At 32.6% G+C, this 15,262-nt stretch overlaps 1 protein-coding gene across 1 annotated transcript; it reads right to left on the bottom strand.

Moving 5' to 3' along the window:
• Positions 1-234: 234 nt before the first annotated feature.
• LOC131644142 (PITH domain-containing protein At3g04780) lies at positions 235-3,842 on the bottom strand. Its single transcript, XM_058914558.1, has 8 exons — positions 3,705-3,842; positions 3,516-3,602; positions 3,289-3,412; positions 2,217-2,265; positions 2,073-2,130; positions 1,905-1,951; positions 1,728-1,805; positions 235-593 (listed from the first exon to the last, which is right to left on the bottom strand). The coding sequence occupies exons 1-8, from the start codon at positions 3,741-3,743 to the stop codon at positions 545-547; spliced, it is 531 nt and encodes a 176-aa protein (XP_058770541.1). The 5' UTR covers positions 3,744-3,842; the 3' UTR covers positions 235-544.
• Between the last annotated feature and the right edge of the window lie 11,420 nt (positions 3,843-15,262).

Below are 15,262 nucleotides of genomic sequence, written 5' to 3'. Positions count from 1 at the left end.
TGTTTTTGTTTTCAATATTCAGGGTGGTTTAGGGTTTCCAATTAGTTTCTTATGCATTTGGGGCGTGTCTCATGCATCACACACTTCTAATGCTAGTACAGGTGATCTTCATTAGTGCTGACAAAACACTTACTATTTTCAATATTCACTTTCTTACAGTGTCAAATTTGTAAAGAATTTGACCCAACAAGAGGGTGAATGTAGCACTACTCCTAATATTTTGTAAAACCCTAATGGTGTAACCAAATTATTTTTCGCAGTCAATGTAGTCCAGATTTTTTCATATTCAGTCATTGAAGGTAATTCTAATAGCAATTTTTTACATATTTCCCAAACTTTGAAAAAGAAAATAAATAGCCATGCAGCATGAACATTACTTCTCACATAAATGTCACAACCATGCAGATATGCTGAGCTTCAATCTCTTAACTAAAAATATAGATGTTAGAACTCAAACCATTATTCATGAAGCTGAATAAAACATTTCCAATCAAAATTTATAAGGGTGGATGTAGAGGAAACTAGACTCAATACTTTAGCGAGGTCAATGATCCTCAATCTTCTTCAAACCCTTCATGTCAGTTGTTTCAACTCTGCATCAAAATATCAGAATCTAATGTTAATACTTTGGTTTAAATACAATTTTTAATCACTGTTTAATCTAATCCAGGATTATGGTCCCCCATTTCAAAATCCACAATTTTCATAAGGTGTCATTTTATACATTTGGAGCTTCATTTTGATGATGTGACATTGTTTAGATAATTTTCAGTTAACTTCTTTCCATGTCACCAAAGTATGTGTTAATCTATATCACAAACAACCAAATTTGTTGCAAGGAACTTTGTAGATGGATTTTTGCTTAACATGCATTTCAATTGGGACATCATCAAAACTGAGCTCCAAATGCATAAGACCAAAATGTCAACAAATTTAAAAATGCCAAGACCAAAATCAAAAAATTTAAAAGGTTGGCCAAAATCAAAATTTTTAAGAAATTGACCAAAATAGGAATGGCATGAAAAACAGTTAAGTTTAGCCGATTTGTAGATCACATTGCAGCTAGAAAAACAAAAATAATATCTGGTACTAAAGCCTTCTAACTGTTTCTTCTACTAGAGGCAACTATCAATGAAGTGGTAAGCCAGAAAAATTAAGGCTTCCCTTACTAGGTAAAGTCAGCTCCACGGATTATTCAACATCATAATCTAGTAAATCATGTCCAACGATAAACCATTCAAATCTCAACCCTTCTTAATGATTTGACTTGTAATTTTTAATAATCTCCTTTCACTTTTAATTATTAAGCTACTTATAGGATAAAACATAAAAGTCATAGAACACCTGTGCTGAGTCCAGTAGCAAAATTGGCTCTCTAAAGAATACAATATGGCATGTATATTCTAGAAGGCAGAAAATGGGACCCGGAGAAGAGAATGAAAATTAATTATTGACGTTGAGGGCAATTCCTTCTAACGAAACCCCAAATAAGGGGGAACAAACAGTAAAATGCAAGTGTTTAATGGTTTAATAGTTTTTCCTTCACAGCGAAGGAAACGCAGAGAAATGAAACCCCGGATACAGAGAAATGAAACCCCAAATAAGGGGAAAGAACAGTAAAATGCAAGTGTTAAATGGTTTAATAGTTTTTTCTTCATAGCAAAGGAAACGCAAATTTGTAGTTGAGAAAGGAGACGTAACAGAACTGAAGATAGTTTAAAACTTACGTTGACCCGATCAGCAGAATCTTCTGAACTTTCGTGATCTCAGATTCAGTCTGGTTGTCCTCAATAAATATTGTCAAGCTGGTCGAGTAATTAACATGAATTAGCATCTACTCCCACAAATTGAATAACAAAAATGGAAGGCGCTATGAATGTAGTAAAATAAGGAAAATAACATACCTGCGAACATTTTGAAATTTGACATACTTTAAAAGTACCGGTTTCCCCTGTAAGAAAATGAATTAGAAAATTGTGATGTTAGATATTCCAAATATGATAGGAAAAAAAATCAACAAGTTACTCTAGGCATAGTTAATGGACTTGGGAGAAAACTTATGGAGCAACAACCTTGAGGTGTTCTGGAGACAAAACAGCTGTGTCGCTTGGTGGATAGTCGTTGACATTACTGTCATTTTATCAGGTCATTAACAAATAATCAGAAACCAATTGAATCACAGGACACAAATGCTATGAAAACAAACAAAGCTGTACCTGAACCCCATGTGCTCCTTGTTGGTAAAGAGCTTTACTGTCTTGGGACCTAAAGAACAATATTATATTCCAATTACAATTATGTCAACAGAAATAAAACAAAAAACTGAAGGAAAATAGAGTGCATTAGCAAATTGGTGAAGATACTATATGCAAATTGAAATAATATTAAGCATATCTGGATTCTAAAATGGACTGCAATTGAGGAACAAAAGGAAAGAAAACCTTAATTTTGGCTATCCGATACGAAATCTAGTACTGCATTTGACTCTGTTACGCTCAAAATAGCGGCACTTTTCTTATAAATCGGTATAGCGACTATGTATTGATATCGGAATTGGTTAATGTTGTGGGCTTTTTCAGCGGTGGACCAATAGTATTGTTATTATTATTTATTTATATTAAGTGGTGGAAAAGGAGAATAATTAGATCTTTTATCACTAGTTAGACTTAGAACTACCAATTATTTGTTGTTTTGGAGTTACTTAACTATTGAGTTTTAAGTCATTCTTAATTTATGTGTTTTTAGCTTTCTGCAACAATGTTTGGTAGTTTGAACTTGAGATTTTCAGTTTAATATCAGTCAATGTTTTTAATATCTGCTTATGTAGCTTCTATTTGTGGGTAGCATGTTATATATTATTTATTTTAACTGCTTTGCAGCTTCCGCTATTTGCCCGCTACGCTATCCGATATTTCATATATCGTTTTTTGGAAATCTGCTATTTTCCACAATCCGCTATTAAAAAACGGTTCACAAGCAACTTTTCAAAGATAGATTTGATTTAAGTACTCAACTTTAAGAACTAACTTTAAAACTGGAGTAAAATAGAATAATCAAGTTGCATCTCCACAAATGTTTTGTCAATTTCTTAATTTCTGGCGAATCTCGTATTACTATTAGACATGAGTATGGGGGTTAGCTCGAGATGCACATGGCGATCTAATTTGTGCAATCTTTTACATTTCAAGGGTTCAAGGGACAACTCCGATGACACCAATTCGAGAATATTTAAGATTTCACCATTAATAATATAGTTTAGTTCAATAATGTGAATGAGGAAGTGGTTACCTTCATCTTCAGGACCTTTGATAACAATGGAATAAAGTTTAATAACTTGAGTAAAAGGAATATAAAGCAAAAGCTGCTCATCTGCATCACTTTCTAGATGCAAACCTTCATCTTCTCTATAACCCTAATTTTCACAAACCAAAATCACAGTAAGCAAGATAAAATCATAGCAAACAAATTAAGGGTTTTTGCTTCTAAACTCAATCAAAGAAAAAACAAAACAGAACCTGTTTGATAGCATTGGGAAGAGAGTGAGTGGTGCTTTGATTGAGGCATTCAACACCAGTCCAATCTATGAAGTCTAAGAGATCAACCTAATCAAGAGAAAGAGAATAGGAACAACTAGGTCAGAAATTTTCTACCCTAAATTGAACAAGATAAACACGATGGTTATGATAATAGGGTTTGAATCTTACTTGACCCTTGTGAATAGCGGTGGCGGATTCTCCAGACATTGCTGCTGATACGATTTGTGCGACGCAGAAAGAGAGAGATAGGAGAAGAATAGGGGAGGAAGAGAATCAATATCTATGCCAACAATAGCACCAACCTAGAGCTTTATTAAAAATAAATATTTATAATAATATAAATAAATAAAGCAATTGAAAGAATATTTTTTAAAATATATTATATTTAAATAATAGAATCATTATTGGAATCAACTTCTTTATGTAAAAGAAATTATAATTTTAAATATTTTAATTCAATATATTTTCTTAAATTATTATTGGTTAAATTGCACACAACTTTTAAACTCAACTATTAATAATTGTAATTATATTATTTTAAGGTAATACTTTTTTAAATGTTATGTTTTAAAAAATTCTATTTATTTTTTATGTTATATAATAAAAAATTATTTTCTTATCTTATTAAGTTATTTTCCATCCCATACCAACTCTAATATAAAAATTTAATTGAAGATACAAAATAATCCAATAAAACAAGATGATTATATTATAGAGATATATCAAATATCGAATTTTTTTTTTAATAACAAGTTTTTTAAAAAAAAAATTCAAAAATAACAAACTTTTCAAAAAAATTACAAAAATGGCAATTTTTTGCTATTTACACCACGTTGTCGCCAAGGGGGTGGCGACAACAATCAGCCCAAAGAGTAGTCGCCAGTGGGCCTGGCGAATTCCTTCTAAAATCAGGTGTTGTCGCGACCCCCTGGCGACAACACCCCCCTTCTTTTTTTTTCCTTCATTTTTTTCAATTATTTTTTTTATTAACTATCTTTTCTCATTTATTTTTTTTAACTACAACTTTTCTATTATTTTTTTATATTGTTTTTTTTATCTTTTTTTTTTAATTATTTTTTAAATTTGTTATTTTTGAAATATTTTTATAATTACTTTTACCTCTTTCAAAATAAAAACTGAACATTTAGGGACAGCATCATTAGGAGGATGAATATAATTTTTAAATATTTTCTTTTGGTGCAAAAAAAAAAACATAATTTAAATACTTTTAAAAAAAATAAATTTATTGAAACTTTACTTTAAATTTATCACCAATTTTTACTTTTTCCATCACCCTTTTTTAGCCATTTAAGCACATATTATAAATTTATAATGGTCAAATATTTTAAATAAATAATTTTAATTTGTTACGAAATTTTTTCAAAAGTTCAACGTAGTAGACTTTAACTTATATTAAAAAAAGGAAGAAAAAAAGGTACTCACATACTTCAAGGGCTTTTTAGTAGAGAAATAGTATTAAACTATATGAGTATTAAATTAAGTATGTTCAGTTTTTATTTTGAAAGAGGTAAAAGTAATTATAAAAAACTAAAATTGATTTGATGTTCAGTTATTTTTTCAAAAATAACAAATTTAAAAAATAATTAAAAAAAAAGATAAAAAAACAATATAAAAAAAATAATGGAAAAATTATAGTTAAAAAAATAAATGAGAAAAGATAGTTAATAAAAAAAATAATTGAAAAAAATGAAAAAGAAAAATAAAGGGGGGTGTTGTCGCCGGGGGGTGACGACAACACCTGACTTTAGAAGGAATTCGTCAGGCCCACTGGCGACTACTCTTTGGGCTGATTGTTGTCGCCACCCCCCTGGCGACAACGTGCTGTAAATAGCAAAAAATTGCCATTTTTGTAATTTTTTTGAAAAGTTTGTTATTTTTGAATTTTTTTTTGAAAAACTTGTTATTCAAAAAAAAATTCTCAAATATCATATAATATAGAGTCATACTTAATCATCGAACCGTAAGGCGACAAATATTATCAACAGACAACGAAGATGATATTATTTTGTTTTGAAAAAAAGGGAATGGTTAGCCATTGAACGATAATAATACACAAGGCCAACCTTGGGCATGTGCAAGAAGTGTTATAACACAGGGTTCCAAATTTTGAAAGGTTTAATTTTTTTCGTAAATATCAATAACAGAAAATAAAATGGTATGATAAAAATTCAATAAATCAAATAAATGCTATGATAAAAACTCAATGCATACGAAAATTGAGATAGATCAAAACTCAAAATAATTATAATTAAATATATTATTGAGTAATACATAATTGTATTTTTTATGCGTTTTTTTTATTATTATAACTTATTTATTTTTTAAATTTGAGCTCATTTTTAAAATTAGAACGGGGCATCCGCATTGTTTATATCGGCCCTGATAAAACTTATTTTCTAATAAGAGAGTTTTAAATCATGAGATAATGTGATGTAGACCTCCTCATTGAGGTTTCCATGAGGAAAAGCATTATGACATCTCGTTGTTTTAAAAATCAATTATTTATAAAAGTTAAAGCGACTAAAAATCTTATAATGGTGAGTTTGGCTATGGGAAAATAATGTTAAAGTAGTCAACTCCTTCAAGTTTAGTATATCTCTTTGCAACTTATACCTTTCAATGGTGTCATCAGCAAGGTGTTTAATTTTTAAAACTTACTTACCGATGGGTGTTTTCCTTGTGGAAGGTCAAAAATAGACCAAATGTGTGTGAAATTTGTTGGGCTTTCTCTCCTATTTAGAGTGGCCCAAATGGATGTGGATTAGTGGCTCATGTGTGTGTAAGTCTTTATTATTACCCAACAAACATAATTAGGTTACTCATTCATTGTGTGAGAGAAACTACAAAAAAAGCTAGAGAGAAAATACCATTCTCGTCGCCCCATTTTTTGCACAAATCAGTTCTAAAAAATCAGAGTTGTCTTAGAATCCAACGATTGGATCTTCCTGGAATCTTGGCACAGTGTTCATGACTCATAGGAGAAAATTCTAAACGGTGGAGATTGAATTCTAAGCTTTGTAAGTTAGTCTATCAAGTTCATCTTTGAGGTACAAATTTCTTGGTGTTTTTTGGATTGTTTTGTCTCTCTTGACTCATGTTATATTCCAAGAATGATTGTAGATCTTGATGATAGTGGAGAGAACCTTGATTGAACTCATTATTAAATATAGTGGAGATTTTATGTGATATATGGGTCCCGTGGTTTTTTACTCATAATTAACGCAGGTTTTTCCACGCTAAAATTGTGTTGTGTTGTTTAATGTATTTTTGTTTATTGTCGTTGCATTTGGTATTTGAGAGAGATTATGTTGTTGAATTATTATGTTGCATTGTGGATTTCCTCCCAACAAGTGGTATCTAGAACTATGGTTTGATCAGTGTAACGATGGAGACGAACACATCTAGGATGGTGAGTTTGAATGGTTCCAACTATAATATTTGAAAAGGAAAAATGGAAGATTTGCTTTATGTGAAAGGTTTTCACTTGTCGGTTTTCTTTAATGAAAAACCTGATGGAAACAGTGAAGAAGAATGTACTTTGTTGCATAGACAAGTTTGTGGTTATATTCATCAATGAGTGGATGATAATATTTTGAATCATGTGAGCTCGGTGACTCATGCTCGCACTCTTTGGACCAAACTTGAGGAGTTGTATGCAAGAAAGACGGGGACCTATAAGTTGTTCTTGTTCAAGCAATTGATGTCATTGGGGTATGGTGATGGTTCACCAATGATTTCACTTGAACACTTATCAAGAGATTCTAAATCAATTGTCGGTGATGAATCTTACTTTTGATGATGAAATTCAAGGTTTGTGGCTTCTTGGTACTTTGCCTAATTCATGTGAGACTTTTAGGACATCATTGTCTAACCCCGCTCTGAATGGTATCATTTCAATGGACTTGGCTAAAAGTAGTGTGTTAAATAAGGAGGTGAGGTGTAAGTCACAAGGTTCTTCTTCATATTCTGAGGTGTTGGCTACCAAATCGAGGGGGAGACATCAAAGTAGAGGTTCAAGTAATCGTGATACTTCACGTGGTAAATCACAAGGAGGCTCTAATAGATTCTCTCACATTGAGTGTCTTCATTGTGCGGAAAAGGGACACATAAAGAGGTATTGTCGTAAGTTGAAAATGGAAAACAAGAAGAAGAGCTACAACAACGATAAAAAATAAAGTAACATTAATGAAGATGCTGCTATTGCTGATGATTTATTTGTTGTTTGTGAGAGTTGTTTAGAGAATGTCAATCTATCATGTGATGAGATGGATTGGGTGGTTGATAGTCGTGCTTCTACTCATGCAACCTCGAGACGTGATCTTTTTTCAACTTACGAGACCGGTGATTTTGGGGTTGTTCGTATGGGAAATTATGGGCAAGCTAGTGTCATTGGATTATAAGATATTTATGTCAAAACTAGAAATGGGACTACTCTAGTTCTCAAAGGCATGAAACACATTCTGGAACTTCGATTCAATCTTTTATCCAATGGAAAGTTAGATAATAAAGGATATGATAATTCTTTTTCGGATAATGAATGGAAGTTAAAGAAAGACTCAATGGTGGTTGCTAAAGAAAAATGATTTCAAACTCGTATAGCATATAATATGGGCATTTTAGGGTTGGGCCAAAACAGCCCTATTGTAATATGGGCACGAAAATTACTACTCGAGCCCGACCCTAGATGGGCTTCGGGCTACCCATCCCTAAATGAGCTTTTTTATATAAAAATAAATTAAAATAAAAACTCCATATTATTTATTATAAATGAAATTAAAAATTATATTATTTTATACATAATACACTTTTAAGTTCTATGTTATCTTTTATAAATACTATAATATATTTTAAAATACAACACATGTCTAAATTGTATAAAATAAAACTCGAATATTTAACATAAAAAAAACTATTAGATTACGAGGAAAGAATGTTAATTATATTAATGTCTAAAATTTAAAAGAGAAATGTTGAATAGAATAGAGATAAAATTTAGTGAGGTGAAAAAAATCAATGTTTTATTTTGGAGTACGAAAATATAAGTATTAATATAAATAGTACCAAACTTGTGCGTACGCACAGGTTCTGGTCTAGTACGCATATTTGTTTACATAAATATTTATTTAAAAAATATTTAAAAAAATATTAAAATCAATAATAAACTTTTCCCGTATACAAATATTTAAATAAATAATAAATGTTTCCCGTATACAAATATTTAAATCAATAATATATTTTTCCTGTATACAAATATTATTTTTGTTCAGGTATCATTTATAAATATATCTGAATCAATAGTAAATTTTCGTATATAAAAATATTTAGATCAATAATAGATTTTTTTCCGTATATCATTTTTGAATAAAAAATATTTTGCTCATTAATACTATTTTTCCTATATAAAAATATTTAAATCAATGATAAATTTTAGAATAAGATATATTTAAAATTTTTCCGTATAAAAATATTATTTTTATTTTTCCATTATATATAAGAATATTTGAATTAATGATAAACTTGTTTCCGTTTATAAAAATAACACCATTTAGAAAAACATCTGGATTAATAATACACTTTTTATCTATATAAAAAAATTTGACCAAAAATATATTTGTTATAGTATTTGTAATTATATGTCATATGTTTTTTTTTTAAATTCAAATAAATAAATATTCTTTAATGAAGAATATGGACTAAAATTTTTAAAAATATTTATAGTTATACCATAATTAAATATAATTCAAATCAATTATACAATATAATTAAATATTAACTGTCCTGGACTAGCCCAATTATCTTAATTGGCCCAATTCACCCATGAGTGTGAAGAGCCCTAATAACCGTTGGCCTACTCCATCGAGCAAGCAGAGGGTGAATCTCCCCTTTTATCCTTCAGCCGAGCACGGCTAAGTAGTGGGTCTCCCACAACGTATGGTTATCCGAGCACACTAATGCTCCGTCCTCGCCAACGACTAGTTCCTCTTACTCGGATAAACCAGGACCTGCTCAAAGGTTTCCTATATTTTGGGCCCTGTAATTACGCACATGCCCACAAATATAGCTGGCCCTAGTCCAACACCAAGAATAATAATATAAATAGCCATCTACACCTAGAGGGCAAGGTAATCCAAATTTTGTCCAAAACTTCATACTTTCTGTTGTACCTTTGTTCTCATTCTTAATTTGACATCGGAGTATCTTGCAGGTACAACCTCATTTTTTCCTCAACTACCACTGAGGCCAAACTATTGTCTATAAATTTTATCTGTAGTCTATAAATGTATTAAGATATTACATGTATAATCATAGAAGTATATGAAAACTATGATAGATACTAATAAAGTAAAAGAGACATAAACTTTATTTAAAAAGATTCACTACGCCAAAATTGGCTTTTAAAAGCGCACCTACAACAGCGCTTATTCACAAAAGCGCTTTCGTAGGTTTGGTTAAAAACAAAATAAAAAAACACGCTAGAAAAGCGCTCTTAAAGGGGGGGCAATGAAAGCGCTTTTCAAAAGCGCTCTTATAGGAGGTGGCTATGAAAGCGCTTTCCAAAAGCGCTCTTAAAGGGTGGGGTATGACAGCGCTTTTCAAAAGCGCTCTTATAGGGGTCTTATAGGGGGTGGATATGAAAGCGCTTTTGAAAGCGCTCTTAAAGGGGGGGGGTTACGAAAGCGCTTTTAAAGAGAAAGCGCTGGTATAGAGTGGCCTATGAAAGCTCTTTTGAAAAGCGCTCTTGTAGCCCTCATTAAATATTTTTAAAACTAAAACACGCTCTTTTATTTTAATTTCCAGAAACATTCTGAAAGTTCTTCTTCTTCCTCTCACGCTATTACTGTTATTCCGTCGAACCACTCACCCTCTAAACCACTCACCCTCACGTCTGAACCACTCACCGTCCGTCTCAACCACTCTCCGTCGTCTTCTCACCTTCAGGCCACCGCCGCCGCCGCCGCTGCCGCCGCCGTTCTTTGGGTGGGATTTTAGGGTTTTCTTGGTCAAAATCAACATCTTCTTGCTGCTTCTGTTCAGGTAAACTCTTCCCACTATTCTGGTCTGGTTTAGGCAATTTCAGCGAGGACTTTCTGTTTAGGGATTTTAGGATTTTAGGGATTTTAGGATTTTAGAACTTGTAATTGCAAATTAAATTTCTGGTCTGGTTTGAAGACAGTAATGAAGTCAGTGATACATTCTTCTGTTATGGATATCAATAGAAAAATTAAGAGAAATATAATGTCTTAAAATGCTAGAAAGCAACACACTTACTGATTGATACATAATTTTGAACTAAAGTGTTGCTACTCTTGGACATTTTCTTCCACTCTTACCACATTTCATTTAGAAATGTAACTGAGTTTTTGAATACAAAACTACTTGCTGTTGCTGCCTAAATTAAGGTATCTCAAAAAATGAAAACAGAGACAATAAACATCATCGACTTCTGTGAAAGTTCTATTTTAAAATATTTGTACGGTGATACTACATATATGGTTATAACATATGTTAAATAAATAAATATTAAGTGACATAAACTTCAAAAGATAGGTTTTTATTTTTTTTAATTTGTAATTATAACTAGATTGCTTCTGTTGATGATGATGTGAGTTCTAGTTTTGTTTTTGTTTTTGTTTTTGTTATTTAGTGATGATGTGAGTTCTAGTTTTGTGATGCATTTGTGTAGTTTATGTCAATGGTGATGAAGGTTAAAGGTTATTATAGTAATGGTGAAATTATAGTAAGGCAATTTCATGGGTTTATGGATGGTTATTTGGTTGTGGGTTTATTATTATTCTATTAAGTGTACTTTTATAGTTACTTTGAAGTCTATGGTTTCTACTTCTAAAATCATAGTAGTTTGTGCTACAGATTGCATATAGTTCCTTCACTTTTATGATATTTGTATTTAACTGCATCGTGCGTGTGTGTTTAATTTTACAGTTACTTTGAAGTCTCTGGTTTCTACTTGTACAACGCCGATTCAAACCTACCCATCTCCCACATCAAGTCTAACTCAGGTTACTATCCCTTTCTTCTTGCTTATAGTTTGTTATTTTCTGCTTATAGTTTATTGTTTATGGTTCTATTTAATATCAATTTAGTGTCTCTCAACCATTTTTTTGGTTTGTGGACTTATATTACCTTGAAATAAGGTAAGGTCTTCTTTAAGAAATCGGGTATTCTGATTAGGTATTCTGATTAGGTATTCTATTATGATGATAGCTATTTATTATCTTGACAGAATTCCTTAGTACCTGATAGAGAAACCAAGAAGCATTTGTTTAGCTTAATTAAGTCATGGATAAGACATGGATGAGATCAAACCGATTGTCGAAAGAGTACGAGAAAGGGGTATGGGAATTTGTTGAGTTTGCGGTTAAGCACTCCGAAGACCCGCTTCGAATGCCGTGTCCTTGCTTGGGTTGCTGTTATGGGGATAAGGTTGACGGGAAACAGTTGGGATCCCATTTACTACGGTTTGGAATTGATAGAAGTTATACATGTTGGACAATGCATGGTGAGAAAAGTAACAGGAATGCTGGGTCGAGTTGTAATAGGAAGTATGCTTCAAACGACGATTGCACAGACACATACGATTGCGATCGAGTCGAAGAGATTGCAGAAGCGCTTGAAGAAGATCTTGCGGATTGTCCCAAAATGTTTGAGAGGTTGGTAAGCGATGCAGAGAAACCGTTGTATGATGGTTGTTCAAAATTCACAAGATTGTCTGCGGTGTTAAAGTTGTACAACTTAAAGGCGGACAATGGATGGTCGGATAAAAGTTTCACAGAGTTATTAGCCCTTATGAAAGATATGCTACCAGAGGATAATGTTCTTCCCAATCGAACGTATGAAGCCAAAAAGATGTTGTCCTCTATTGGCATGAGCTATGATAAGATACATGCATGTCCAAACGATTGCGTTTTGTTTCGAAACGAGTATGCAGCGTTGAATGAGTGTCCTAAATGTGGTGCCCCTCGATATAAGAAAAAGTTGTCTCCTGCTAAAGTCTTATGGTATTTTCCTATAATTCCGAGATTTAGACGCATGTATCGTAGTGAGACCGATTCAAGACACTTGACTTGGCATGCAGATGAAAGAATTATTGATGGAAAGTTGCGACATCCGGCAGACTCACCACAATGGATGAAAGTTGATACTGATTATCCTGAATTTGCAAAAGAAGCAAGAAACCTTCGGTTGTCATTGTCTACTGATGGAATGAACCCGCATGGTATTCAAAGTATCTCGCATAGCACATGGCCTGTGATTCTTATGATCTATAACCTACCTCCGTGGCTATGTATGAAGCGTAAGTACATGATGTTATCAATGCTAATTTCTGGGCCTAAACAACCAGGGAATGACATAGACGTATACTTGGCACCGTTAATCGAAGATTTAAAGTTTTTGTGGGACAACGGTGTGGAGGTTTACGATGGGTATAGGAAGGAAAGTTTCAACTTGAGGGCGATGTTGTTTGGAACAATTAATGATTTTCCAGCATACGGAAATCTATCCGGGTACAGCAATAAAGGTCAAAAGGCGTGTCCCGTTTGTGAAGATGAAACCGATACGACACGATTGGATCTTTGTCAGAAGAATGTCTTTCTCGGTCATCGTAGATTCTTAAATTCTAATCATCACTACCGTGGTTGGAGAAAAGCATTCAACGGAAAGGCCGAACATGGTACAGCCCCGCCTTTTTTGTCAGGTGATCAAATTTTTGAAAAGGTGAAAGATGTGAGCACTCAGTTTGGCAAGCCTTTTGCACATTCACTTGTCAAGGGTGGGTGGAAGAAGAAGTCCATTTTTTTTGAACTTCCATATTGGAAGTCGTTGTACGTAAGACATTTCCTGGATGTTATGCATATTGAAAAAAATGTATTTGACAGCGTTATAGGTACGTTACTCAATATACCAGGAAAGTCTAAGGATGGCGTTAACATAAGGAATGACATGGCAAACAGTAGGGTTAGTTTCTCATTCTTTGTTCATCTAATCTCTGTTTCTTTTGTGTATAGCAAAATTTTCATATAACCTATTGTTTTTATTTATAGAGCACACTGGTTGCTGCTTGCTATCAACCCTATAAGGGAAGTCGTGTATTATCTGAATTCGGTAAATGGTGAATGGACCAATTATCCGGCCATGAAGGACATCGTTGATTTGTAAGTGGGATCGTTCTAAATATATATTCGTGTATATTTATATATATATATTTACTTATTTGTGGGATTGATCTAAACATATGCTTTTATATATTTGTTAATTAGATCAATACAAGTGTTCCGAAGTCAACGGGACGCACAGGTATCCCGAACTAAATCTAGCAACATTACTTGGATCCAAGTGCAGGTACATTATTTTTCACAATGTTGCTTATAATATATTTATGCTACTTGATAAAACAATGCACAACTATAGAATCTTATTTGTTTTTCTATGTAGTGCCCGCAACAGAAAAACAGTTACGATTGCGGATACTTTGTATTGAGGTTTATGAAAGAAATCCTTCAGGCAAATCAATTAGAGATTCCGATCACGGTATGAATTTATAACTTAAGATAATTTCATATAATTTATTACATTTAACTAAATGTATCATTCATATTTTGTTTTTGTTTTGTAGTACCTTGACGAATTCCGTGCCACTGGATACCCGAGACTTAAGTTGGAAGAAATAAAAGAGGATTTGTGTCATTTTTATATTAAGCGCTTTTTCATGTAGGATTTGTGTCGAATTGAAGTACTATAATATTATTGATGTTGTAATGATGTATATATATAATATTGGATATTATAATGGTATTATATTAGTATATATATATATTGTCTTACCGATGGCTGAAATAATATCGTCGAAAATAAATTACAGGTCGAAAATATTACAGGCTGAAAACATATTACAGGTCGAAAATATTACAGGTCGACTGGGAGGATTAAATTACAGGCTGCACATTAAAATACCTCATTTAGCTACTAAAGCGCTTTTTAAAAAAGCGCTCTTAAAGGCCCACATACTAAAGCGCTTCTTTTTAAAAGCGCTGCCAAAGATTACTAAAAAAGCAAAAAAAAAAAAAAAACAACATACTAAAGCGCTTTTGTAAAAGCGCTCTTATAGGGGGGGCTATCAGAGCGCTTTTTCTGGAAAAAGCGCTCTTAAAGCCCACCCTATAAGAGCGCTTTTACAAAAGCGCTTTAGTATGTTGCGTTTTTTTTTAATTTTTTCTCTCACAGGTGGGCCTATCACAGCGCTTTTCTGGAAAAAGCGCACTTAAAGGGGGGCCTACCAGAGCGCTTTTTCCTGAAAAGCGCTCTTAAAGGGGGGCCTACAAGAGCGCTTTTTCCAGAAAAGCGCTCTTATAGGGGGGCCTACCAGAGCGCTTTTAAAAGCGCTTTCGTAGCCTATGCCAGCGCTGGCTTTGGCAGCGCTTTAAAGCGCTGTTAAAGGCCAAAAAAGCGCTTTAATAGCCCTTCCTCGTTGTAGTGATTGCATTGACATCATCGAGTATTAATATATTTGCAAGAAAAGGAAAAAGATGGTTGATATAAATAATAAAAGAAATAAAAAATTGACATGTTATCAATAAATGAAGTAAATGTTATTGCATAATTTAGTAGACGTAGAAAGCATAAATAGTTGTTATAGGAACAATATGGTATATGTCTTAATGCTGAAATGAAAATGTAATATCTTTTCT

The sequence above is a fragment of the Vicia villosa genome, linkage group LG1 (genome assembly GCF_029867415.1).
Source record: "Vicia villosa cultivar HV-30 ecotype Madison, WI linkage group LG1, Vvil1.0, whole genome shotgun sequence".
NCBI classification, from domain to species: Eukaryota; Viridiplantae; Streptophyta; class Magnoliopsida; order Fabales; family Fabaceae; genus Vicia; species Vicia villosa.
Note: the sequence above shows the minus strand (reverse complement) of the source record. Positions and strands in the feature narration are given on the sequence as shown.

Coding starts and splice junctions, on each gene's coding strand:
- LOC131644142 (XM_058914558.1), bottom strand. CDS start 3,743: ATGTCTGGAGAATCCGCCACCGCTATTCACAAGGGTCAA. Junction 2,266..3,288: donor CAAAGGTCCTGAAGATGAAG/GTAACCACTTCC, acceptor ATTGTTCTTTAG/GTCCCAAGACAGTAAAGCTC. Junction 2,131..2,216: donor AAGGAGCACATGGGGTTCAG/GTACAGCTTTGT, acceptor ATAAAATGACAG/TAATGTCAACGACTATCCAC.